The sequence below is a fragment of the Lutra lutra genome, chromosome 11, assembly GCF_902655055.1.
Source record: "Lutra lutra chromosome 11, mLutLut1.2, whole genome shotgun sequence".
In the NCBI taxonomy this organism is placed as follows: domain Eukaryota; kingdom Metazoa; phylum Chordata; class Mammalia; order Carnivora; family Mustelidae; genus Lutra; species Lutra lutra.
This window is the reverse complement of record NC_062288.1, coordinates 76,646,726-76,671,775: the sequence shown is the minus strand read 5'-3', so window position 1 is coordinate 76,671,775 and position 25,050 is coordinate 76,646,726. Positions and strand designations below refer to the sequence as shown.

Below are 25,050 nucleotides of genomic sequence, written 5' to 3'. Positions count from 1 at the left end.
AAATATGTACTGACTATGCCTATCTTAAAATTTGGGGGGCAGTTTTCAAGTCATAGGGTATGAAAAACATCATTTTTCCTCATAATTGGATAACTGGAAGCTATCGTTATAAAGAAGGTTTATGTCAGTTTGCCAATAGTTTTATGTCCTTCCCTCTGACAAAAACAGAGTTATCTAAATTTATCCAATTTTTATCCTACACCACTCCATTGAATTACATTACAGGGTCATGGGTAACCTTGACATGACTTCATTTAGTGGTTAATTCTCAGTCTTACCTGGCTGGCATCTCAGCGAAATATCTTACTTGCCCTGTCAGTAGTATTTGAAATAATGTTTTGTCTTTCAGGACGCTTGGTTTTCCTGGCACTTCTTCTGTGGGCACTTCTTTCCAGATTCCTTTGCTGATTTCTTTTCCTCTTCCTGTCTGGTAAATATTTGAGGGCTCAGAACTTGAAATGATTCTGTGTCTTAATCTTCACTTGCCTGATGAAGAGAGATTATCTTTAAATGTTTGTATTCCAGTGCTTTCCAATATTTTATCTCTGGCCAGAACTCTCTCCTAAACTCTAGACTCGTTATATAAATACATACACTTCAACGTGGGTATCTGATAGACTGTGGTCTGCAGGTAAATGTTAATAGCAGGCTCTTAGTTGAGTGTAGGAGCGAAGCAAAGGGAGGAGAAGCCCCAATTTCAAGCTACCAATGTGATGTTATTTGGCTTGAATTGTTTCTGAAATTTTAACAATTGGCTTGTGAGAGCCACTTGCTTTATAATCACATCCCTCTGTAGACATCTCAAACACCCCCAAACTCTGCTCCCATTTTTCCTCCTCAGACTTGCATCTCTCTTTCTAGAAATACCAAATTCTTTCAGTTGTTAGAAACCCTAGCGTCATTCTGGACTCCTCTCTTTCTTTCGTATTACCCATCTGACCTTGTTGGCTCCACCTTCAGAACATAGCTAAAATCCAACTATTTCTTGCCATCTTCACAGTTACCGTTCTAGTCAAAATTGCTATCATATCTTAACCAAAATTGCTGCAGTGGCCTCCTAACTAGTTTTCTGTCTTTAAACCTTTTCAGTTTATTCTCAATACAGTAGCCAGAAAGATCCTGTAAAATACATGTGAAAAGAGTCATTCCTTGCCTTAACAACTTCTACTGGCTTTCCATCGCTTTAAGGGTAAAGGCCAAGATCCTTTCAATGGCTCATTCAGACTTACATGACACCTGCCCCCACTCTGTTATCTCGCTGATCTTCTGTTCTACAACTTTCCCTTTCATTCATCTCCAGCTTCCCTGGCCTCCTTAGTGTTCCACAGAAATGCCAGAAATGTACTTAGGGCCTTTGGACTTGCTGTTTCCTTTGCCTGAAGTGCTTTTCGCCCAAATATCCTCACGGCTTCCTCTCTCACTCCCTTCCTGGGTTTATTAATTATCACCTTATCAGCGAGGGCTTCCTTGTCTCCCCTTCATACAACAGCAAGTTCTTTGTTTGCTGACATTTCCTATCTTCCCTGCCTAATTTTCCTCATAACACTTAATACTGTCTGGCATGCTTTCTATTTTAAGTCTTTTGTTTACTTCTTCCACTAGCGTGTGTGATCCATAAGAGCAGGTATTTTTGTCCATTTTGTTTGCGGCTCTATCCCCATCACCTAGAACCCTGCCTGGCCAAATGCTTCCTAGGTATTTGTTGATGACTACAATGCACACATACATATGTACATATTTTTAACTCAGTATAATAACTGTCCTTAACGTGATTGCCAGTTAAGTTAAATATTTGATCTTAAAGGCATTTGCATAGCCTTTTTAATTCAGTAGAAAGCAATTATAATTAATGTGACTTGTATATAAAGATCAATAAGTACATGAAGGAAGTATCAACAGTATATGATCTGACACGTTCTTGAGTATCATAACTTCTCAAATTAAGACTTACCTCTAACTCTGTGTTTTGTTATATTGATATAGAACACCTTTGCACCTGGCCTGTGCTAATGGATATTCAAATATTGTATCTCTCTTAATTGAGAAACAGTGCAAAATAAATGTCTGTGATAGGGAAAACCGGTCTCCATTGACTAAGGTGTGTTCATTTTTCCTTTTCAATCAGAATGCATTTGAGTTCTTCTAGTTCACTTTTGTTGGGTTTCATAGTTTAAATCATAGTAGTAAATGTTAATTTAATGTAACACATTCTGAGTAGTAAGTTGGTTACTCGTCTGTTCTTGTTGTATTGACAGGCAGTACAGTGTGCTAAGGAAGATTGTGCTACTATTCTTCTAGGCCATGGTGCAGACCCAAATCTGGTGGATTTAGATGGCAATACTGCTCTCCATTATGCTGTCTGTGGCCAAAGTATCTCATTAGTTGAAAAATTGCTTGAATACAAAGCTAATCTTGAAGATCAAAATAAGGTAGTCTATCAAAAATTACTTTATGTTATAGAAAGCAATGGAAGAAGGTATGTATTGGCAGATCATTCATATGTTGAAACACATGTTATATGAATTGTGAATTTTCCAAAATGAAACCGGGGGAAAGGAGAAGAAAAATGAGATTATCAAACACTGATAATGTTTTCCTTTTTAAAAAATCTTGGTCCATTTTGTTTCAAACTATAACACTGACCTCTAAAACAATACTATATTTAACAATGATAACTCTTCAGAGGCATATATCAAATGAGAAATACCTGATTTCCCTATAAGTTTATACTGGTTAAAAATCATAACCCTATTTTTGCCTGTCTTATTTATATACTCATGGATAATGATAATAAGGTTAAATTAGAAAAATCACTTACTGTTCTAAAAGTAATCCATCTCTCCTATCGAGATGAGGGGTTTTTTGGGTTTTGGTTTTGGTTTTATTAAGCTTCTTAACACTCAAGTTCACTGATTTTTGTCTCTATGACAGCCCAAAATAAGTGTCAGCCTTGGAGGCCTATAAAATCTCAATAATAACAACATTATGAAATGTGAATTGACAGTTTGTGATACTTACATTAAATGCTAGATGCTCTTCACTTAAATCCCCCAGGCTACTCTTCCCCACAATTTGGATTAGGCCTAAAGTAAAAACTTGAATTTTATATCTGAATGACAGATTTCCAGTTTATTTTCTTAGTCTCTGAAACTATATTTTTTGAAATCAAACTGTATATTCAGAGGTTTCTTATTAATGCATTTTCTTTTAAATTGAACTTAAATCTAAAAGGCATATAATATTTGTAAATTTTAAATAATCATTTTGAAATAATTTTTCAGGATGGGTATACTCCACTGTTACTTGCCATTACTGAAAATAATGCAAAAATGGTAGAGTATCTTCTGAAGAGAGGGGCAGATGTGAATGCTTCAGATAAGAATCAAAGGTATAATGAATACTAAATAAGACCATACAACTATAGCTACCTAACAAGACAATATATATGTATGTATGTGTTTGTGTATGTGTGTGTGTATACATTTTGTGATACTGATAAAAGATCTGGCCATATAATTTGGACAAATTACCTAGAGTCCCAGGGGTCTGTTTTTCTGTAAAATCAAACTGTTGGGCCAGATCGATAGGTTATTATTATTATTATTATTATTATCATTTGTAACTTAGAATCTTACATAGAAACTCAGTCTCTAAATCCTAGATGCTGTAGTTAATTGGGGGTAGATACCCAGAGCTCCAGACATGCCTCTCCTTAGTATTTTGAGACATCTCAAAAACACTAGGGTTCCAGGGAGAAGGGATTAAAAAACCATTGAGCTAGGGGCGCCTGGGTGGCTCAGTGGGTTAAGCCGCTGCCTTCGGCTCAGGTCATGATCCCAGGTCCTGGGTTCAAGCCCCACATCGGGCTTTCTCCTCAGCGGGGAGCCTGCTTCCTCCTCTCTCTCTGCCTGCCTCTCTGCCTACTTGTGATTTCTCTCTGTCAAATAAATAAATAAAAAAAAATCTTAAAAAAAAAAAAAAAAAAAAAGAGATGATGATCCATTTCTCAAGAGTCTGTAGGGTGACCACAGTTAAAGTGAGCTATTCTAAAGCTCACATTTAAAAGAAAAAAAAAAAAAAAACATTGAGCTAGAGCACCTGGGTGGCTCAGCTGGTTAAGCGTCTGCCTTCAGCTCAGGTCATGATCCCAGGGTCCTAGGATTCAGCCCCACATCAGGCTTCCTGCTCTCTCTTTCTCCCTCTGCCTGCCACTCCCCCTGCTTGTGCTTTCTCTCTCTCTCTATTACTCTCTGTCAAATGAATACATAAAATCTTAAAAACAACAACAAAAACCTTTGAGCTAGTTGCTTCCTAGAGACTTAATTTTAGACTCTGATACAATGTGATTGGTATATCCTTTTGAGCAGATCTGCCCCCTTTTTGCGTTCTTGCCCTCCTTCCCTGATAGTCTACTTTTGAACAGTAAATTTGGAAGACTAACTTTTCAAAAAAAGCACAAGACATGTCTAAGATCCATAAATACATGTTTATGTATCTCTCTTCTCCAGAACAGCCCTTATGATTGCTCTAAGCGATGAACCAACAAATTTAGTCAGTCTTCTTCTTCAGCAAAAAGTGGACCTGTCTTGCCAAGATATTTATGGATTCACAGCTGAGGAATATGCTTCTTTTAATGGTTTTACTGTGTAAGTGATACTCTATATCTTTTAACAATTGTATGGGATTTGATCATAAGGAAAGAACCATGAGTCCCCAAAGTGAAAAGCCAACAAGGTACAAAGTGCTGCATAGGGGTAATCGCTGCATAGGGGTAACCATATCATGAATTCTGGCCACATGGATCCGGAGATCCTTGATTTCTTCTGTTTGTAGGGTCCAATCAGTCTAAGAACTGCAGCCTGAGTCTGTGGATTAACTCCCAGTGGCATGGAAATTTGAAGTATGTCAGCACAGTGATTTCAGCAAATAGTGGCATAGCCAATAATAAAACCTCTGGGTAGTAACGTTGGGCAAAAGATGATTCATCCATGAAAGCCTTTTTGATTGTTTTTATACATGAGTAACATAAAAATTCAACTTTTGAATATTTCTATTCAAAATAATATTATTTTTTGTTAGCTAACTTTAGTTTGATAAGTTTTCAGAATTCTTAAGTATATTCTCATTAACCCAAAAGTCAAAACTTTTCGTGTATAAATATGCATTTCTAACTTTAATAGTCAATGAGAAAGTGAGATGAAATGAACAGAAATTTGTATATATCTAATGAAGTTAAAGGTATTTTCCTTATAAGTTCATTTTAGGGCAAAATTTTAATTATACATAGGTATTTTTCCTAGTTTTTTTTCTTGTTCTTCCATCTCCTTTATTTACATTTTAATAATATCTTTTAATCATTAAGTCCATATGAACATCACAGGGGTGGGAGGAGTGAAAAAAAGAGCAAGAGAAGAGAAGTAATTTTTATATATACATTCAAATGTGTATTTTTAACATCTAAATTGAACTTTATAAACTCAGGGATTCATAACCCACTAAATATATAAACCATAACTGAGTATAGTATTTTCTTTGCAATACTGGACATATGTACCTTGATTTACCTTAGTTTAAGCAAACCATGTTATAAAAATTTAAAGAGATAAATTATTGATACTATCTATATTATGAAGGGATTCTTCATTTTATAAAAAGAATCTGTTTCTTTTAATTAGGGAATTTTTCTTATCATTTACAAAGTTTGGATATGGGGGCACCTGGGTGGTTCAGTTGGTTAACCAGCTGACTCTTGATTTCAGCTCAGGTCATGATCCTCAGGGTCCTGGGATCAAGTCCCTGTCAGGCTCCACACTCAGAGGAGAGTCCGCTTGAGATTCTCTCACTCTCCTTCTGTCCTTCCCCTTGCACATTAAGCCCAAGTGTTATGAATTGTGTCCCGTTCTTCCCTCTTCAAAATCACGTGTTAACTCCCCAGCACTTCAGAATTTGGATGATGGTATTTGGAGAGAGGGCTTTGAAAGTGATGTTAAGGTAAAATGACTATGCAGTAGAGTGGGTCCTAATCGAGTTTGACTGGTATTCTTGTAAGAAAAGGAGATTAGGACATAGAGACACCAACAGTGCTTGTTGCCAGAGGGGCAACTTTAAGGTGAAGAGTCAGCAAAGCACAGTCATCTGCTAGCCAAGGAGAGAGGCCGGGAACAGATCCTCCCTTTACAGCCCTCAGAGGAAACCAGCCCTTCTGGTACCTTGATCTTGGATTTCCAGCTTCCAGAACTGTGAGAAAATGTCTGTTGTTTGAGCCCCCAGTCTGTGGTATTTTATGATGGCAACCCTAGCAACCTAATATACCAACAATAACCTAAAGCTATTTTTTTCTACCTTGCTAGTAGTTCATTTGTGATAGCAGGAAAAAAGTACCAGAGAATGGGAGAATGCGAAGTAAAAATGGTATCTGTTAATGGAATTGGCTTGAAAGGAGGCTTGAGGTCAACAGCAAGTGTATGACATACTTAGGAAGGCTCTAGTTAACATCTTAAGGTTTTGATCTAATGATTATTATGAATTGATTATTTACAAATCCTGAATTTATGGATAGATATCATCAATTAATTGCCAATTATGGAAGGGAGAAGAAAGTTGAACAGATGTCTAATTCTGAAGATACAGCCTTGGGCACTACATCTGATACAGAAGAACTGAATGAAGGTAAGAAGATACAAACTAAACAAATAGTTTTAATGGTTTGCTTTTAGGAAGAGACTCAGTTTTCTCAAATAGTATTTAAATTTGAAATAGAAATTTTCTTTAATTTTGAAATGCTAAATATTTTTAAGAACTGTCCTTTGTAATTAAAACATTTTGACATTGTGTTGACTGAAAATGTAAAGAGATACTGAATGATTACGATAATTTTTATCCATAGTCTATTTATAAAAAACAAAATATGACTAGTTATAATAATTACTACTTATAAAAAACAAAATTTTTAATAAATATAAAGCTATTAGTAAATTTTTAATTTTATTCTAAAAATACTTCAGATAACTACATTTGATAATTGTTAATATAATATATACTTAATCATTACATAAAACTTAAAATTAGGTAGTAATATCTGTGAATTAAAAATACTGTGAATCTATTGTAATAAATTCTGGTGCTTATTTAAAAAAAAAAAAACCAAACAGTTATTTAGGTCTGTAAAACAGCATTTTGTTTATTTGTTTTTTGGTGTGTATATGCTACATTGACTTTTTTTAGTTGGATGACACAAAAATTTTTACAGTTATACTCTGTGAATACACCAGCAAACACACTCCTCCACTACCCTTCAACTATCGCGAAAAAAGAAAAAAAAATAAGACAGGGTGCCTGATGGCAATAGGAGATCATATGACTGTCACAACTATTCACTCTTCCTTTATCCCCTCAAATCTATCATTATCATACTTAGAATAGTGCTTGGTCCTATTGCTTCCAGGTGAGTGAATTTAAGAGAGAATTTACCTGAATTTTCCTTTGTAACTTAATCTTACACACTCAAGAAATTTTGTTGTTTGGACTCTTGTTCTTCATCCTTATATGTTCCTCTCCTACCATCTCTCTCTCCATCTCTCTTTCTCTCTCTCTCTCTAATAATGTTCTTGCAACATTAAGAAGCAAAGAACTTCTGTGATTTATACTTCAGTTCTTTAGGGAAATAAAGCAGTAGAAAGTTAAAAATACCACTCATGTATTTTGCATATCTCCTGAGGCTAAACAATTAAAACACCTCCATTCCTTTTACCCATGGCAATATAGGTTGCTGTTTTTAATGAAATGTTAATCTTTGTGTGTTTTGAAGCATACTAGAAATATCAGGTCAAGAAAATTGTCCAGACACATTGCAAAAGATGGTGAACATCAAAGGTTGTGTTTCTGTCAGATTCCAAGGGGATAATTTAATTATTCATTTTTTAAAATGACCATTAAGATACAGATATATTGATGCTAAATTATAATTGTTTTGTAGCTCAGGTATAGAATTTAAGAAATAGATTTAGGAGTGAAAATATTTGAACACAAATGAAGACATTACAAATATTACTTGTTTTCTAGACATATAACCTCATTTCTACAAGTCCTTTGCTGCTGCCTTGAATTAGAAAAGTCTGTTTTGAAAGAGCAATTAAATGAAATGTCACAGCATTTCACTGACTACTCATTTGAAGAAAAGTTTGTTAATGGAGAACAATTTTCACCTTAGAAGTTGCGAAGAGATTTCAAAAGACAGACATCTATATCATGAGCTCTCAGTTGGAAGGATACAATTTGTGTTCAGCTTATAGTCAGCAAAAGTCTTTTTAGTCAGAATTTTGAATGGGGTATTCATAAGTGTAAACTTTGAAACATAGTGTGCTAGGCATACATTAGAGCATTTAAATAAAGTAAAAATATTAACATGTCAGCTATAAAATAGAGAAAAACATTATAAGTAACCCTGTGTAAATGGAAATTCTCTTTTATTTGCAAGCACTTTCACTGACAAAACCCTTTTTCTTTTGGAGAAGTACTATAGTAATACAGTTTAAGAAAATTTGGGTATTACAGAAAAGGAAAAAGGAAATAAGACTCATAGTCTCATAACCCAAACAAAACATCTGTTAAATTTCTGGCCCATTTTTGTAACCTTTTAAAATCTGCTTAACTTTTTTTTTTTTCCTCAAAGGGAATTTGCAATTTTACATTTAAAAACAAAACACAGAGTACATAGTTTTCACTATGCTCTTTGCTATACCTTGAACACATCCAGGACAATCTAGCTTCAGGATGATTCCCTGGAAGACTCTTCCTTTCACTGTATCCTGGGACACTTCCTCCCCTCATAAGGGACATCAGTGAAGACTTCTCTGGCTGCCGTTCCATTCTGCCACTTACAATGCTTTGTTATCTACTCCTCTCCCCCTTGCCTTTTGAATTGCAAGATGCATAAGAGCTTGAGCTTTTGGTCACAGGTAAATCCTCATCACTTGCAAAATATCTGGTGATAGTAAATATTCAGTCACCAAATACAGTCATATCTCATTTCATTGCACTTTGGAGATTTCCTTTTTTTTTTCACAAGTCGGGAAGGTTTGTGGTAACTGTGTCAGGCAAGTCTATTAGCACCATTTTTCCCACTGCATTTGCTCACTTCATGTCTCTATGTCACATTTTGATAATTCTCACAATATTTTAAACTTTTTCATTATTATTATATGTTATGGTGATGTGATCAGTGATCTTTGATGTTACTATTATAATTGTCTTTTGATGCCATGAACCACACCCATATCAGACAGCAAACTTGATCCATCAGTGTGTGTGTTCTGATTACTCCCAACTTGCTGTTCCTTCTGTCTCCCCCTCTTCTCGGGCCTCCTTATTCTCTGAGACCAAAAGTATTGACGTTAATACAATTAATAACTGTATAACAGACTCTGAAGTATTCAAGTGAAAGGAAGAGTCTCAAGTCTTTCACTTTAAATCAAAAGCTAGAAATGATTATGCTTTGTGAGGAAGGCATGTTAAAAGCTGAGATAGGCTGCAAGTTAGGCCTCTTGTGCCAAATAGTTAGCCAAGTAGTGAATGCAAATGACGAGTTCTTGAAGAAAATTAAAAGTGCTTCTCCAGTGAACATATGAATGATAAGAAGCAAAACAAACTTATTGCTGATGTGGAGACAGTTTTGGTAGTCTGGATAGAAGATCACCAGGTACAGCATTCCTTTAAATCAAAGCCTAATCCAGAGCAAGGCCTTAACTCTCAGATCTAGCTAATGATAATTAATACTAATTAAGATAATTAATGAAGTGGCTACACTAAACAACAGATTTTCAATGTAGACAGAACAGCTTTATATTGGAAGAAGATGCCATCTAGTATTTTCATAGCTAAAGAGAAGAAGTCAATGCCTGCCTTCAAAACTTCAAAAGATAGGCTGACTCTCTTATTAAGGGCTAATGCTGGTGACTTTAAAAAGAAACCGTTGCTCATTTACTATTCCAAATATTATAGGGTCTCTAAGAATGTAATATCTACTCTGGCTGTGCATTTTACATGGAACAACAAAGACTAAATGATAGCACATCTTTTTACAACATGGTTTGCTGAAAAATTTTAAGCCCATTAAGACAAAAAGATTCCTTTCAAGATGTGACTGCTCATTGACAATGCACCTGGTTTCGCAAGAGCTCTGATGGAAATGTGCAAGGAGATCAGTGCCTATTTTCATGCTTATAGAACATCCATTCTGCAGCTCATGGCTCAAGGAGTAACTTTGACTTTCAAGTCTTATTATTTAATCAATACATTTTTGTACCATCTTGTAAGGCCAGAGCTGTCATAGATAGTGATTCGTCTAATGGATCTGAGCAAAGTAAATTGAAAACCTTCTGGAAAAGATTCACCATTTTAGATGTCATTAAGAACATCTGTGATTCATGGGAAGAGGTCAAAATATCAACATTAACAGAAGTTTGGAAGAGTTGATTCCAATCCTCGTGGATGACTTGGAGGAGAAGGGTTAAAGAATTCAGAGAAGGAAGTAACTGCAGATGTGGTAGAAATAGAAAGAGAACTTGAATAAGAAGTGGGGGCTGAAGATATAACTGAACTGCTACAATCTCATGAAGTACTTTAATGGATGAGTAGTTGCTTCTTATGGTTGAGCAAAGAAAATGGATCTTTGAGATGAAATTTACTCCTCGTGAAGATGTTATGAAGATTATTGAGATGATGACAAGGGATTTAGAATATGATGCAAACTTAGTTGATAAAGCAATAGCAGGTTTTGAGAGGACTGATTCCAATTTTGAAAGAAGTTCTACTGTGGGTAAAGTGCTATGAAACAGCATCATGTGCTACAGAGAAATCATTTGCAAAGTGGTCCATTGATGCAGCAAACTTCATTGTTGTCTTCTTTTAAGAAATTGCCATAGCCGGGGCGCCTGGGTGGCTCAGTGGGTTAAAGCCTCTGCCTTCGGTTCAGGTCATGATTCCGGGGTCCTGGGATTGAGCCCTGCATTGGGCTTCTGCTCGGCGGGGAGCCTGCTTCCTCCTCTCTCTCTGCCTGCTTCTTTGCCTACTTGTGATCTCCATCTCTCAAATAAATAAATAAATAAATCTTAAAAAAAAAAAAAAAAAAAGAAATTCCCATACCCACCCTGCCCGTCAGCAACCACCACCCTAGTCAGTCAGGAGCCATCAACATTGAGGCAAGACCCTCTACCAGCAAAAAGATTATGACTCAATGAAAACCCAGATGATGGTTAGCTTTTTTTAGCAAGAAGTGTTTAGAATATTTTCTTTATATTACAGTGAAGGAACTGAGGTTATATAGTTAAGAAGCTTGAACATTCTTCCACTTTTAAGTGGCTAGGTAGGACTACTGTAGACTTACACTATTTACACTTAGTAAAGGGAGTCTACTGTATCTTTTCCACTCTGTTACCTTTAATTAAGGTATGTACATTATATTTTTGACACAATGCTATTGCACCCTTAATAGACTACAGTATAGTGCAAACATAACTTTATATGCACTGGGAAACCAAAAAGTTAATCTTATTTTATTACTAAGATGAGAGTAAATAGCCCAAGGACTCAATAGGCAGAGAGCAGAGTTCAGACCGTGAAGACTTTCTGTGTTAACAAGGACACAATAAGCCACTAAAAGCAAGGCAGAAGAAGTCTCCACGGGACCTGTGCCTAGTTAAAGTTGGGATCTGCAGTGATAGGTGATGTAAATCATATGCTGGTGATGTAAATCTTGCTGGATGGTCTGAGAAAACTGTGGAAATAAAGATAACCCAAATGAGAATAAATAGAAGCTATTCAGAGTTTGCAGCAAGGGAGTCAACCATCATCACTTACATATGACAGAGCCTCAAAGGAAAGCAACAAAGTGGGAAACCTCTATTATTTAAAAAAATGGAAGACTTCATGCTCGAAGTCTGATTGGGGTTGGTTGGCATGGAGAAGCTGGAGATTGGTTAATTAGAAGTGTTGCATCTTATGTGATTGATGGGAAGAGCATATTTGGCTTTCTCTAGTTGGTGTTGAATTGGAAGCGAAAAGAGGAAGGAGTGAAATAGTGGGAAATTGGCAGTGTTCTGAGTTTTAAGCCTTGACAAAATGTAAGTGCTTAATCAACGAGAGTTTTTATTACGATTGTAAGAAAGACATTTGCCAATTTCTGTATTTCATGTATATAATTGCTATTTCCATTGATGCTTTAGTAACAGAGTGGAAAAAATATAGTAGACTCAAAGTCCTACCTAGCCAGTTAAAAGTGGAAGAATGTTCAAGCTTCTTAACTATAACCTCAGTTCCTTCACTCTAATATAAAGAAGACATACTCATCACTTCCCAAGATTGTTCTCATGAGGCAGATCTTTTCTCCTTTATACTACATTTATACTACTTCAGCATCCTTGGACTCATGTATCTTTGATATAAATTGTATTGATTGGCTACATGATATTCTAATTCCCTATGTGTCACTCACACATTCCCTTACTGTAGGGTATTACCCCCCCCCCATTTTTTTCCACCATTAAAGACTGAAAATCTCACCTTGCTATCAATATTTTCTTCTTTGGAATTATGTCCATTAGAGATAGTTATACAACTGACATTACTAGTTTACAAAGTATTAAAGTATTTATGTTTCATAAAATGCACTACCAATATTTTTCCAAAGTCTTTCCGTGTTTTAAGATCCATTTGAATCAGAAGTTGACTGAAAAAAAGATTTGACTATTGAAAAAAGTGGAGGGGCGCCTGGGTGGCTCAGTGGGTTGGGCCGCTGCCTTCGGCTCAGGTCATGATCCCAGGTCCTGGGTTCGAGCCCCACGCCGGGCTTTCTGCTCAGCGGGGAGCCTGCTTCCTCCTCTCTCTCTGCCTGCCTCTCTGCTTACTTGTGATTTCTCTCTGTCAAATAAATAAATAAAATCTTTAAAAAAAAAAAAAAGAAAAAAGTGGAAGACCAGAAACTATATATGACCAAAACCTCTTTCTTATTTGACCATCTCATTACATTTTATAAGAGGAGAAATCCATTAAATAGATTTATATGAAAGATTTATTTTGAATAATAAATTTTAAAATGAAAGTCCTTAAGGGGAAACCATTTTTCATGTAATTAAGCTAGGTACAGAAGTAGAGGGCTGATGATGTTAACAGTTCTTTAAAGTTGTATGAAGAGGAATTTCTTTAAATCTTGTCAGTATCACTCTATGATTGAATTCATGGAACTCATTTGGCATTAGGGATAAAGTTTAAAGCTTTTATTGAGTGAGACAGAGCCAGAAGAGTAGAGGAGGAGAGAAGTGAAATGCTTTTTTTTCTTTTCATCTGCACAGGGTACTTCCCTTTCTGCTCATAATTTCCCTTTGGGGACACACGTTGTCACACTCTGAAACCATGGCAGGGACAGGGGTTGCTGCATGGGCTCCCAGATTAAAATCCCTGCTACCTTCCAGATGTGGGAGTAGAATAAGCTTCAGGAATAAAGCTTCTGCTACTAGAATAAGTAAGAGGCCTATTAAAAAATAAAATTGCAGGGTGCCTAGGGAAGTTTCCTCGGTGACAAGGCTTTCCCGGTGTTGCAGCCCCAGGTCGGCAGGACCCTGGTATTGTGCAAGCCAGCTTGTCCTTAGGCCCTAGTGCCCATCCGGATGCCCCACCCCCCACCCCTAACCACTGAGCTAACTACCACCATATCTGGGGAAGGACACAGCAGCTCAGGGAATTTCCCTAGACGGGAGAAGGGGGCCGGACCAGCGCCTGAGCACTGGGTCTCTGAGGCTAGACCCTGAGCGCCCGTCCAGAGCAGCTACCTTGTTGTTAGGCTTAGTTTCAAAGGGTTTTGTTAGTTTCTCTGCCTTCCCCGAAAGTGCCAGGGTATAAGCAACGGAACTTTGATGCCAGGGGTCACCACTGCGAGAACTGCTTCTGTGACCTCGCTCTCCTGGATGGGAGCAGGTGGCAACGACAAACAGGAAACTTGGATTCGTTCTGGCGATCCTCTACCCACTCCCGAACGATGAAATAGGTTTTGTTCTGTCTTGGAAAGGAAGGGCAAGTGGCAGTCCAGGTCGTCTGCCAGCCAGAGGAGAGACTGCAGGGATCTGGGTGTGTGTAGCAATGGGCCCAAGTCCCACTAACAGAGCTCGGGAAATCCACAGGGGTGCTGCGTGGGGAACATGAAGTAAGTGCCCTATAGTCTTTAGATGGGGAGCCATAGCCTCACCTAAGAGTCATTAAAAAACAGATAATAGGGACAGTGTAAGGACTATTGGAGGCCTATGGGGTGCGGTGGGGAAGAGGTAGACACATATTCTGGGAAAGGCCTGTGCACTTTCCCGGACTCCCCTACGTGTGCAGCTGGACATTGTCTGCCTTCCCAGTGAGGCATTTTTTCCCCTTTCTAATGCTGCTCAGCAGCTGGGGCATTACAGTGCTTAAAATAATAACTTCACATAGGATCCAAGACAGCGTGTTTGTCAGTCATTCATAAATCAAAATTTTAACATCGACAACAACAATCTTTTAGCTGGATCTTGATCCTTTCATTGTACGACACATTACTAACAATTTTAAAGAGGCTTAACTAAGTGTAAATAGTAATAGAAAGTACATAAACAATCATTTCCTTTTTCAGTATACACATTTTAAATGATCAAATATTAGCATATTATAGAAAAGTTTGTAATGAAAGAAGAGAACTCCCATACTATAGAAATTTCTGAAGTAAAAATACTTTTGAAAAGATCAGATATTTTTAAAATAGATTTTATATTTTAGAGCACTTTTGCATTCACAACAAAATCAAGCAGAAGGTACAGAAATTTCCTGTATACCTCTGGCCCAACACATACATTGCCTCCGACACTGTCAATATAACTCAACAAAACTGTACAATGGTTCCAAGGATGAACCTACACTGACACCTAATAATCACCCCAAATCTGTAGTTTACATTTACTCTTGGTCTTGTATGTACTATAGCTTTGGACAACTGGATAATGATACTCATCCACATCACACTACCCTACAAAATAGGTCCATTTCCCTGAAAACCGTCTGTGTTCTCCCATTCATTCCATCCTCCCTCCAGCCCTTGACAACCTCTTTTTACTGATTCCACAATTTTGCCTTTTCCAGAATGACCTCTGCTGGAATCATATAGTAAGTAGCCTTTTCACATTGGCTTCTTTCACTTAGCAATGTACATTTAAGTTTCCTCCTTGTCTTTTCATGGCTTGATAGTGCATTTCTTTAGCACTAAACAATATTTTATTGTCTGGATATACCACACTATCCATTCACCCACTGAAGGACATCTTGGTTGCTCCCAAGTTTTGGCAATTATGGATAAAGCTGCTATAAGTGTTCATGCACAAAATTTTTTGTGGACATAAGTTTTCAACTCCTTTATGTAAATACCAAGGAGTGTGATTACCAGATGACATGGTAAGAGTATGTTTAGTTTTGTAAGAAGCTGACAAACAGTCTTCCAAAGTCACTGCACCATTTTGCCTTCCCACTGGCAACAAATGAAGGTTTCTGTTTCTCCACAGCCTCACCAGCATTTGATGTTGTCAGTGTTCTGAGTTTTGGCTGTTTTAGTAGGTGTGTAGATCTCTGTTGTTTTTTTTTTTTTTTTAAATTTTATTTTTTATAAACATATATTTTTATCCCTAGGGGTACAGGTCTGTGAATCACCAGGTTTACACACTTCACAGCACTCACCATAGCACATACCCTCCCCAGTGTCCATAATCCCACCCCCCTCCCAACCCCCCTCCCCCCATCAACCCTCAGTTTGTTTTGTGAGATTAAGAGTCACTTATGGTTTGTCTCCCTCCCAATTCCATCTTGTTTCATTTACTCTTCTCCTACCCCCTTAACCCCCCATGTTGCATCTCCTATCCCTCATATCAGGGAGATCATATGATAGTTGTCTTTCTCCGATTGACTTATTTCGCTAAGCATGATACCCTCTAGTTCCATCCATGTCGTCGCAAATGGCAAGATTTCATTTCTTTTGATGGCTGCATAGTATTCCATTGGGTATATATACCACTTCTTCTTTATCCATTCGTCTGTTGATGGACATCTAGGTTCCTTCCATAGTTTGGCTATTGTAGACATTGCTGCTAAAAACATTCGGGTGCACGTGCCCCTTCGGATCACTACGTTTGTATCTTTAGGGTGCAATTGCTGGGTCATAGGGTAGTTCTATTTTCAACATTTTGAGGAACCTCCATGCTGTTTTCCAGAGTGGTTGCACCAGCTTGCATTCCCACCAACAGTGTAGGAGGGTTCCCCTTTCTCCGCATCCTCGCCAGCATCTGTCATTTCCTGACTTGTTCATTTTAGCAATTCTGACTGGTGTGAGGTGATATCTCATGGTGGTTTTGATTTGTATTTCCCTGATGCCGAGTGATGTGGAGCACTTTTTCATGTGTCTGTTGGCCATCTGGATGTCTTCTTTGCAGAAATGTCTGTTCATGTCCTCTGCCCATTTCTTGATTGGATTATTTGTTCTTTGGGTGTTGAGTTTGCTAAGTTCTTTATAGATTTTGGACACTAGCCCTTTATCTGATATGTCATTTGCAAATATCTTCTCCCATTCTGTCAGTTGTCTTTTGGTTTTGTTAACTGTTTCCTTTGCTGTGCAAAAGCTTTTGATCTTGATAAAATCCCAATAGTTCATTTTTGCCCTTGCTTCCCTTGCTTTTGGCGATGTTCCTAGGAAGATGTTGCTGCGGCTGAGGTCGAAGAGGTTGTTGCCTGTGTTCTCCTCAAGGATTTTGATGGATTCCTTTCTCACATTGAGATCCTTCATCCATTTTGAGTCTATTTTTGTGTGTGGTATAAGGAAATGATCCAATTTCATTTTTCTGCATGTGGCTGTCCAATTTTCCCAACACCATTTATTGAAGAGGCTGTCTTTTTTCCACTGGACATTCTTTCCTGCTTTGTCGAAGATTAGTTGACCATAGAGTTGAGGGTCTATTTCTGGGCTCTCTATTCTGTTCCATTGATCTATGTGTCTGTTTTTGTGCCAGTACCATGCTGTCTTGATGATGACAGCTTTGTAATAGAGCTTGAAGTCCGGAATTGTGATGCCACAAACTTTGGCTTTCTTTTTCAATATTCCTTTGGCTATTCGAGGTCTTTTCTGGTTCCATATAAATTTTAGGATTATTTGTTCCATTTCTTTGAAAAAAATGGATGGTACTTTGATAGGAATTGCATTAAAAGTGTAGATTGCTTTAGGTAGCATAGACATTTTCACAATATTTATTCTTCCAATCCAGGAGCATGGAACATTTTTCCATTTCTTTGTGTCTTCCTCAATTTCTTTCATGAGTACTTTACAGTTTTCTGAGTATAGATTCTTAGTCTCTTTGGTTAGGTGTATTCCTAGGTATCTTATAGTTTTGGGTGCAATTGTAAATGGGATGAACTCCTTAATTTCTCTTTCTTCTGTCTTGTTGTTGGTGTAGAGAAATGCAACTGATTTCTGTGCATTGATTTTATATCCTGACACTTTACTGAATTCCTGTACAAGTTCTAGCAGTTTTGGAGTGGAGTCTTTTGGGTTTTCCACATATAGTATCATATCATCTGCAAAGAGTGAGAGTTTGACTTCTTCTTTGCCGATTTGGATGCCTTTAATTTCCTTTTGTTGTCTGCTTGCTGAGGCTAGGACTTCTAGTACTATGTTGAATAGCAGTGGTGATAACGGACATCCCTGCCGTGTTCCTGACCTTAGCAGAAAAGCTTTCAGTTTTTCTCCATTGAGAATGATATTTGCGGTGGGTTTTTCATAGATGGCTTTGATAATATTGAGGTATGTGCCGTCTATCCCTACACTTTGAAGAGTTTTGATCAGGAAGGGATGCTGTACTTTGTCAAATGCTTTTTCAGCATCTATGGAGAGTATCATATGGTTCTTGTTCTTTCTTTTATTAATGTGTTGTATCACATTGATTGATTTGCGGATGTTGAACCAGCCTTGCAGCCCTGGAATAAATCCCACTTGGTCGTGGTGAATAATCCTTTTAATGTACTGTTGAATCCTATTGGCTAGTATTTTGGGGAGAATTTTTGCATCTGTGTTCATCAAGGATATTGGTCTGTAGTTCTCTTTTTTGATGGGATCCTTGTCTGGTTTTGGGATCAAGGTGATGCTGGCCTCATAAAATGAGTTTGGAAGTTTTCCTTCCATTTCTATTTTTTGGAACAGTTTCAGGAGAATAGGAATTAGTTCTTCTTTAAATGTTTGGTAGAATTCCCCCGGGAAGCCGTCTGGCTCTGGGCTTTTGTTTCTTTGGAGATTTTTGATGACTGTTTCAATCTCCTTACTGGTTTGGGTCTGTTGAGGCTTTCTATTTCTTCCTGGTTCAGTTGTGGTAGTTTATATGTCTCTAGGAATGCATCCATTTCTTCCAGATTGTCAAATTTGTTGGCATAGAGTTGCTCATAGTATGTTCTTATAATTGTCTGTATTTCTTTGGTGTTCGTTGTGATCTCTCCTCTTTCATTCATGATTTTATTTATTTGGGTCCTCTCTATTTTTTTTTTGATAAGTCTGGCCAGGGGTTTATCAATCTTATTAATTCTTTCAAAGAACCAGGTCCTAGTTTCATTGATTTGTTCTATTGTTTTTTTGGTTTCTATTTCATTGATTTCTGCTCTGATCTTTATGATTTCTCTTCTCCTGCTGGGTTTAGGGTTTCTTTCTTGTTCTTTCTCCAGCTCCTTTAGGTGTAGGGTTAGGTTGTGTACCTGAGACCTTTCTTGTTTCTTGAGAAAGGCTTGTACCGCTATATATTTTCCTCTCAGGACTGCCTTTGTTGTGTCCCACAGATTTTGAACCGTTGTGTTTTCATTATCATTTGTTTCCATGAATTTTTTCAATTCTTCTTTAATTTCCTGGTTGACCCATTCATTCTTTAGAAGGATGCTGTTTAGTCTCCATGTATTTGGGTTCTTTCCAAATTTCCTCTTGTGATTGAGTTCTAGCTTCAGAGCGTTGTGGTCTGAAAATATGCAGGGAATGATTCCAATCTTTTGATAATGGTTGAGACCTGATTTAGGACCAAGAATGTGATCTATTCTGGAGAATGTTCCATGTGCACTAGAGAAGAATGTGTATTCTGTTGCTTTGGGATGAAAAGTTCTGAATATATCTGTGATGTCCATCTGGTCCAGTGTGTCATTTAAGGCCTTTATTTCCTTGTTGATCTTTTGCTTGGATGATCTGTCCATTTCAGTGAGGGGAGTGTTAAAGTCCCCTACTATTATTGTATTATTGTCGATATGTTTCTTTGATTTTGTTATTAATTGGTTTATATTGTTGGCTGCTCCCACGTTAGGGGCATAGATATTTAAAATTGTTAGATCTTGTTGTTGGATAGTTCCTTTGAGTATGATATAGTGTCCTTCCTCATCTCTTATTGTAGTCTTTGGCTTAAAATCTAATTGATCTGATATAAGGATTGCCACTCCTGCTTTCTTCTGATGTCCATTAGCATAGTAAATTCTTTTCCACCCCCTCACTTTAAATCTGGAGGTGTCTTCAGGTTTAAGATGAGTTTTTTGTAGGCAACATATAGATGGGTTTTGTTTTTTTATCCATTCTGACACGCTGTGTCTTTTGATTGGGGCATTTAGCCCGTTAACATTCAGGGTAACTATTGAGAGATATGAATTTAGTGCCATTGTATTGCCTGTAAGGTGACTGTTATTGTATATTGTCTCTGTTTCTTTCTGATCTACTTCTTTTAGGGTCTCTCTTTACTTAGAGGACCCCTTTCAATATTTCCTGTAGAGCTGGTTTGGTATTTGCAAATTCTTTCAGTTTTTGTTTGTCCTGGAAGCTTTTAATCTCTCCTTCTATTTTCAATGATAGCCTAGCTGGATATAGTATTCTTGGCTGCATGTTTTTCTCGTGTAGTACTCTGAATATATCATGCCAGCCCTTTCTGGCCTGCCAGGTCTCTGTGGATAAGTCTGCTGCCAATCTAATATTTTTACCATTGTACGTTACAGACTTCTTTTCCCGGGCTGCTTTCAGGATCTTCTCTTTGTCACTAAGACTTGTCAATTTTACTATGAGGTGACGGGGTGTGGACCTATTCTTATTGATCTTGAGGGGGGTTCTCTGAACCTCCTGGATTTTGATGCTTGTTCCCTTTGCCATATTGGGGAAATTCTCTCCAATAATTCTCTCCAATATACCTTCTGCTCCCCTCTCTGTTTCCTCTTCTTCTGGAATCCCAATTATTCTAATGTTGTTTCGTCTTATGGTGTCACTTATCTCTCGAATTCTCCCCTCGTGGTCCAGTAGCTGTTTGTCCCTCTTTTGCTCAGCTTCTTTATTCTCTGTCATTTGGTCTTCTATATCGCTAATTCTTTCTTCTGCCTCATTTATCCTGCCATCAGAGCCTCCATTTTTGTTTGCACCTCATTAATAGCTTTTTTGATTTCAACTTGGTTAGATTTTAGTTCTTTTATTTCTCCAGAAAGGGCTTTTATATCTCCCGAGAGGGTTTCTCTAATATCTTCCATGCCTTTTTTGAGCCCGGCTAGAACCTTGAGAATCGTCATTCTGAACTCTGGATCTGACATATTACCAATGTCTGTATTGATTAGGTCCCTAGCCTTTGGTACTGCCTCTTGTTCTTTTTTTTGTGGTGAATTTTTCCGCCTTGTCATTTTGTCCAGCTAAGAGTATGTGAAGGAGCAAGTAAAATACTAAAAGGGTGGCAACAACCCCAGGAAAATATGCTTTAGCCAAATCAGAAGAGATCCCAAATCATGCGGGGGGAGAAAGGGGATAAAAAGAGGTTCAGAAAGAAAGAAAAAAAAATTAAAAAAAGAAAACCAATAAAGAAAAAGTATAAAAAGGAGAAAAATATATATATATTAGATAAACTAGTTAAAAATGTTAAAAAAGAAAAGGGTAAAAGTTAAAAAAATTTAGCAGAAGAAGAAAAAAAAATTGAAAAAGAAAAGAAAAAAAAATTAAATTAACTGCAAGGCTAAAGAATCATGGGGAGAAAGCCATGAGTTCCATGCTTTGCTTTCTCCTCCTCTGGAATTCCGCCGCTCTCCTTGGTATTGAAACTACACTCCTTGGTAGGTGAACTTGGTTCTGGCTGGGTTTCTTGCTGATCTTCTGGGGGAGGGGCCTGTTGTAGTGATTCTCAAGCGTTTTTGCCCCAGGCGGAGTTGCACCGCCCTTACCCAGGCCGGGCTGAGTAATCCACTCGGGTTTGCTTTCGGGAGCTTTTGTTCCCTGAGCGCTTAAAGTAGAGTTCCGGAGGGCGGGAATGAAGATGGCGGCCTCCCAGTCTCTGGCCCGGAGGAGCCGAGATCCCGGGGCCCCACTCCTCAGTGCGCCCCCAGAGAACAGCGCCCAATGACTCCCACCACCCTGGCCTCCGGCTGCGCTCCGAGCTGACCGAGCCTGCGCCGGTTCAAGGTAACCCCGAGCTGAGAGTCACTCCTCGACTCTCTGTAGCCGGCTTCCCCGTTCTAATACCTGTGAGCTCTGCGACACTCAGACACCCCCGATCCTTCTGTGACCCTGCGGCACCTGAGGTCACGCTGACCCCGCGTGGGCTTCACCCCGGTTAAGCCTCTGGAGCGATGTCCCTCAGCGGAACAGACTTTTAAAAGTCCTGATTTTGTGCTCCGTTGCTCTGCCGCTCGCCGGGAGCCAGCCCCTCCCCCCGCGGTCTATCTTCCCATCGCTTTGGATTCACTTCTCCGCCAGTCCTACCTTGCAGAAAGTGGTTGATTTTCTGTTTCTAGAGTTGCTGTTCTTCTTCTCTTCGATCTCCCGTTGGATTTGTAGGTGTTTGCAATCTTTAGATAAGCTATTTAGCTGATCTCCCGCTACCTGAAGTAGTCTCAGCCTGCTACTTCTCCGCCATCTTGACTCCTCCCCTCTTTGTTGTTTTAATCAACATCCTTTAGGTAGGTAGGTAGGTAGGTGTAAACTATATGCTTTACTAAGTAAGAAAAACCTTGGAGTGGAAAGGTGTTCCATGTTCTTAAACAAAAAGATTCATTTATCTAAAATATGTAAACTTTTATTATTTTAGCAGTTTCCTATAAACCAAATCAAAATATCAAGATTTTAAAAATTAGAATTATTTGTGATGCTATTCTGGTATACTTTTATGATGATATTAAGAAAAGGTTTGAAAAAAGACATTTATAAATTTCTACTAATTATTGTTTTACTGACAGCAGAATAGATGGACAAATGACTGGGCTAGAACAGAAATTTTAGAAACACATCCAAAAATCAATGAGAAGCAGTATTTGATCATTATGAAAATTCAAATTAGTAGGGAAAAGCTGAATTATTCGTAAGTGCTGGCTTAGATCTCTGGTAGTGAGCCATAGCTGGACTAGAGCACAGCTCTGTTAGCGCACACTGAAGTTCTCAGGTATTGTTTCCAAAGCATTCCCTCATTTCAGTCAGAACTTTATGTGGAGCCCAGGTCATCACCCAGATCTTCATGCTCGATTCCCTTTTGAGACCTTTGTTGTTCTTGCTAAGAAATCAGGGCTGCGGCAAGTGGGACACTTAGGGTGGAAATCCAAGGATTAGTAATAGGGGCCATCTAAAGCAATTAGATTCAAATAGTATTCCAAAAAGGTTATCAGTCTCTCTCTCTCTCTTTTCTTTTTTCTTTTCTTTTCTTTTCTTTTCTTTCTTTTTTTTTTTTTTTTGCTCCTAGATGGTCTCTCAAGACCTAAGTCCTTTGTAGCTGCCAGTGTCAGACTATGAAAATTCCTGTCATCCTCCTCTAGAGCAGTGGGGGACTACTTACCTTAGATTCCCACTACTCAAGTCCTAAGTATGATATAGTAATGAAAACCACCTCCCGTGTGACTTCTGTCCGTGCCTCAGTTTTATGAGAGGCTGTCATAATTTTCAAGGTTCAACAGGATCCTCTCAATTCTAAAGGACCTAAGTCTCTTGGGGAAGGTTCATTCAAATCCATCCATGTATCACAATCTAAGTATAAAAAGTAGTTTCCATCCTCCAAAACAATTGGGGATCAACATGGAGATTGAGCATTATTCATGAAGATCTTCTGGTTTGGAAAGTGAGTGGATAGAATGGGAATAGTTTACCACCTCAGTCTTGACTTGATCTATTAGCTATCTTCCAATAGCATGATTGGCCGCTGTTAACAGAGACCCTAAAGTTTCTTATATGCAACCACAAATTTGTTACCTGATGATTTATAGGATATGTAACTTTAGTTACAAGTGACATAGTAACTGATTGCAAGTTGTAAAATTACAAAACACAAACAATAAACCACCTAATGAGTAATATTAGGATTTAAAACATTTTGTGAAAACTGCAGAATTTGGGGACCTTAGCACCTATATAAAACCCCAGACAGTGGGTTTTATTGAAGTATCCAGAATAGGACAGTAATAAAGTTAGCACATTCTGTGCACTGTCTCACAAAATATTTCTATATGTTATGTCATTAAGTCCCCACAAAACTACTTGGGACTTAGGAAGTTCAGACAAGAGACACATCTTACAGGAGCTGAAGAGAAAGTACTTGACAGATAAAAAGTAGCCACGTGTCTAAACTGGGAGAACTAATCTTTAGGACTTCAGGATCTTATCATGTGACCTCTGGTTAATTTAATGAGTTGTACTGCTCTCAACTCAGGACCACTCTGATAATTTTTCACTTAAATGCTAGTATAAAGTTAGTGTTGCTCCGAAGTTTGAAGTGTATAGAAGTTACATACAATTTTATACAATTTTATATAATTGAGTTAGCTTCTGTCTGTTCTATTATCAGAAATATGAGTATTGTGTAATGTGCTTGGTACATCATCTAAGTATTAAAATAGTAATGTTATTTATTACATTTTCTCCTATATAATAATCACCATGTGATTATTAAATAATAATCACATTGAAATGTAATCACATGTAAATAATGGAAATCTAAATATTCTTTATTTCAAATATAGTTAAATTTATATCAGTTAAAACTTCTGATAGTGAATTTTCTCTTATTGATTCTGCCAAAGACATAGAAAGTAGGATTATGGAAGCTTTTCATAATAAAAAATAAATAAAGCTATTTAAAAAATCAATATTTAAATTTCGTTGTTTTTCTTAAAATTCCACAATTTATGATTATTTAAGATGTTCATTGGGAGATTCTGAAATAATGTCTAAAGAGTAATTTATTTAGTTTCAGAAGTTTACTAAGTTACTAAATCCATAGGGTGCCTCTGTATAAATTAGAAAACCATTAAGTATTATTTGCTTTTATGTAATTATAAACAAAGTGGATTTGTTATAAAATGGGTTAATTTTTATAACAAATTGTTTCTTGTCATAAATGATAGAAATTTATTTATAATAAAAGCACCTGTCTATTTAACATGGAATTGTAAACAAACACAAAGCAATATGAACTTTAGTAAAAAATCTCAAGTTATATTTTTAATTTACTTTTGCAGATCAGTATAGAAGTTAGAAAAGCAATTCATTATTGAGAATCACAAGCTCTTTTATACATTGATACATTATCAATCTCTCTATTAGCCTTTCTCTTTTGTTAAGTTGAAAAGAATGAGTTGTTCCCATTAGAACAAAATATTTTTCTCCCAATTGTTGGCTAATTGTCAAAATTTACTGTCTTAATCCTTTCAGGCTATAACAGATTACTATAGATTAGGTGGCTTAAACAGGAAACATTTATTTCCCATAATTCTGGAGGCTGTAAGTCTGAGATTAGGGTGCTAGCATGGTCTGGTTCATGGGGCCTTCTTCATTTACTTTCTGTGTCCTTGGATGGCTGAAAGAGCTGGTTAGCTAACAATCTTTGGCCTTTTATGGGGCACTAATCCCATCCATGAGGGTTTCTGTGATTTGATTACCTCCTAAAGGCCCTACCTCCAAATACCATTACATTGGAATTAGGGTCTCAGCATATCAATTTGGGGGGGATATAAATATTTAGTGCATAACATTTTCTAATTTTG

At 37.4% G+C, this 25,050-nt stretch overlaps 1 protein-coding gene across 5 annotated transcripts in view; it reads left to right on the top strand.

Moving 5' to 3' along the window:
- ANKRD7 (ankyrin repeat domain 7) overlaps window positions 1-25,050 on the top strand; it is a 42,742-nt gene that overhangs the window by 966 nt on the left and 16,726 nt on the right. For 2 of the 5 annotated variants that reach the window (XM_047695393.1, XM_047695392.1), the window contains exons 2-6: window positions 1,984-2,098; window positions 2,256-2,429; window positions 3,282-3,388; window positions 4,509-4,646; window positions 6,560-6,669. In XM_047695393.1, coding sequence (XP_047551349.1) covers window positions 1,984-2,098; window positions 2,256-2,429; window positions 3,282-3,388; window positions 4,509-4,646; window positions 6,560-6,669 — 644 coding nt within the window. Of the gene's footprint in view, window positions 1-1,983; window positions 2,099-2,255; window positions 2,430-3,281; window positions 3,389-4,508; window positions 4,647-6,559; window positions 6,670-8,061; window positions 8,420-8,671; window positions 9,017-25,050 lie in introns of those variants that run through there. The other 3 variants (XM_047695394.1, XM_047695395.1, XM_047695396.1) reach the window with 3 other exon arrangements.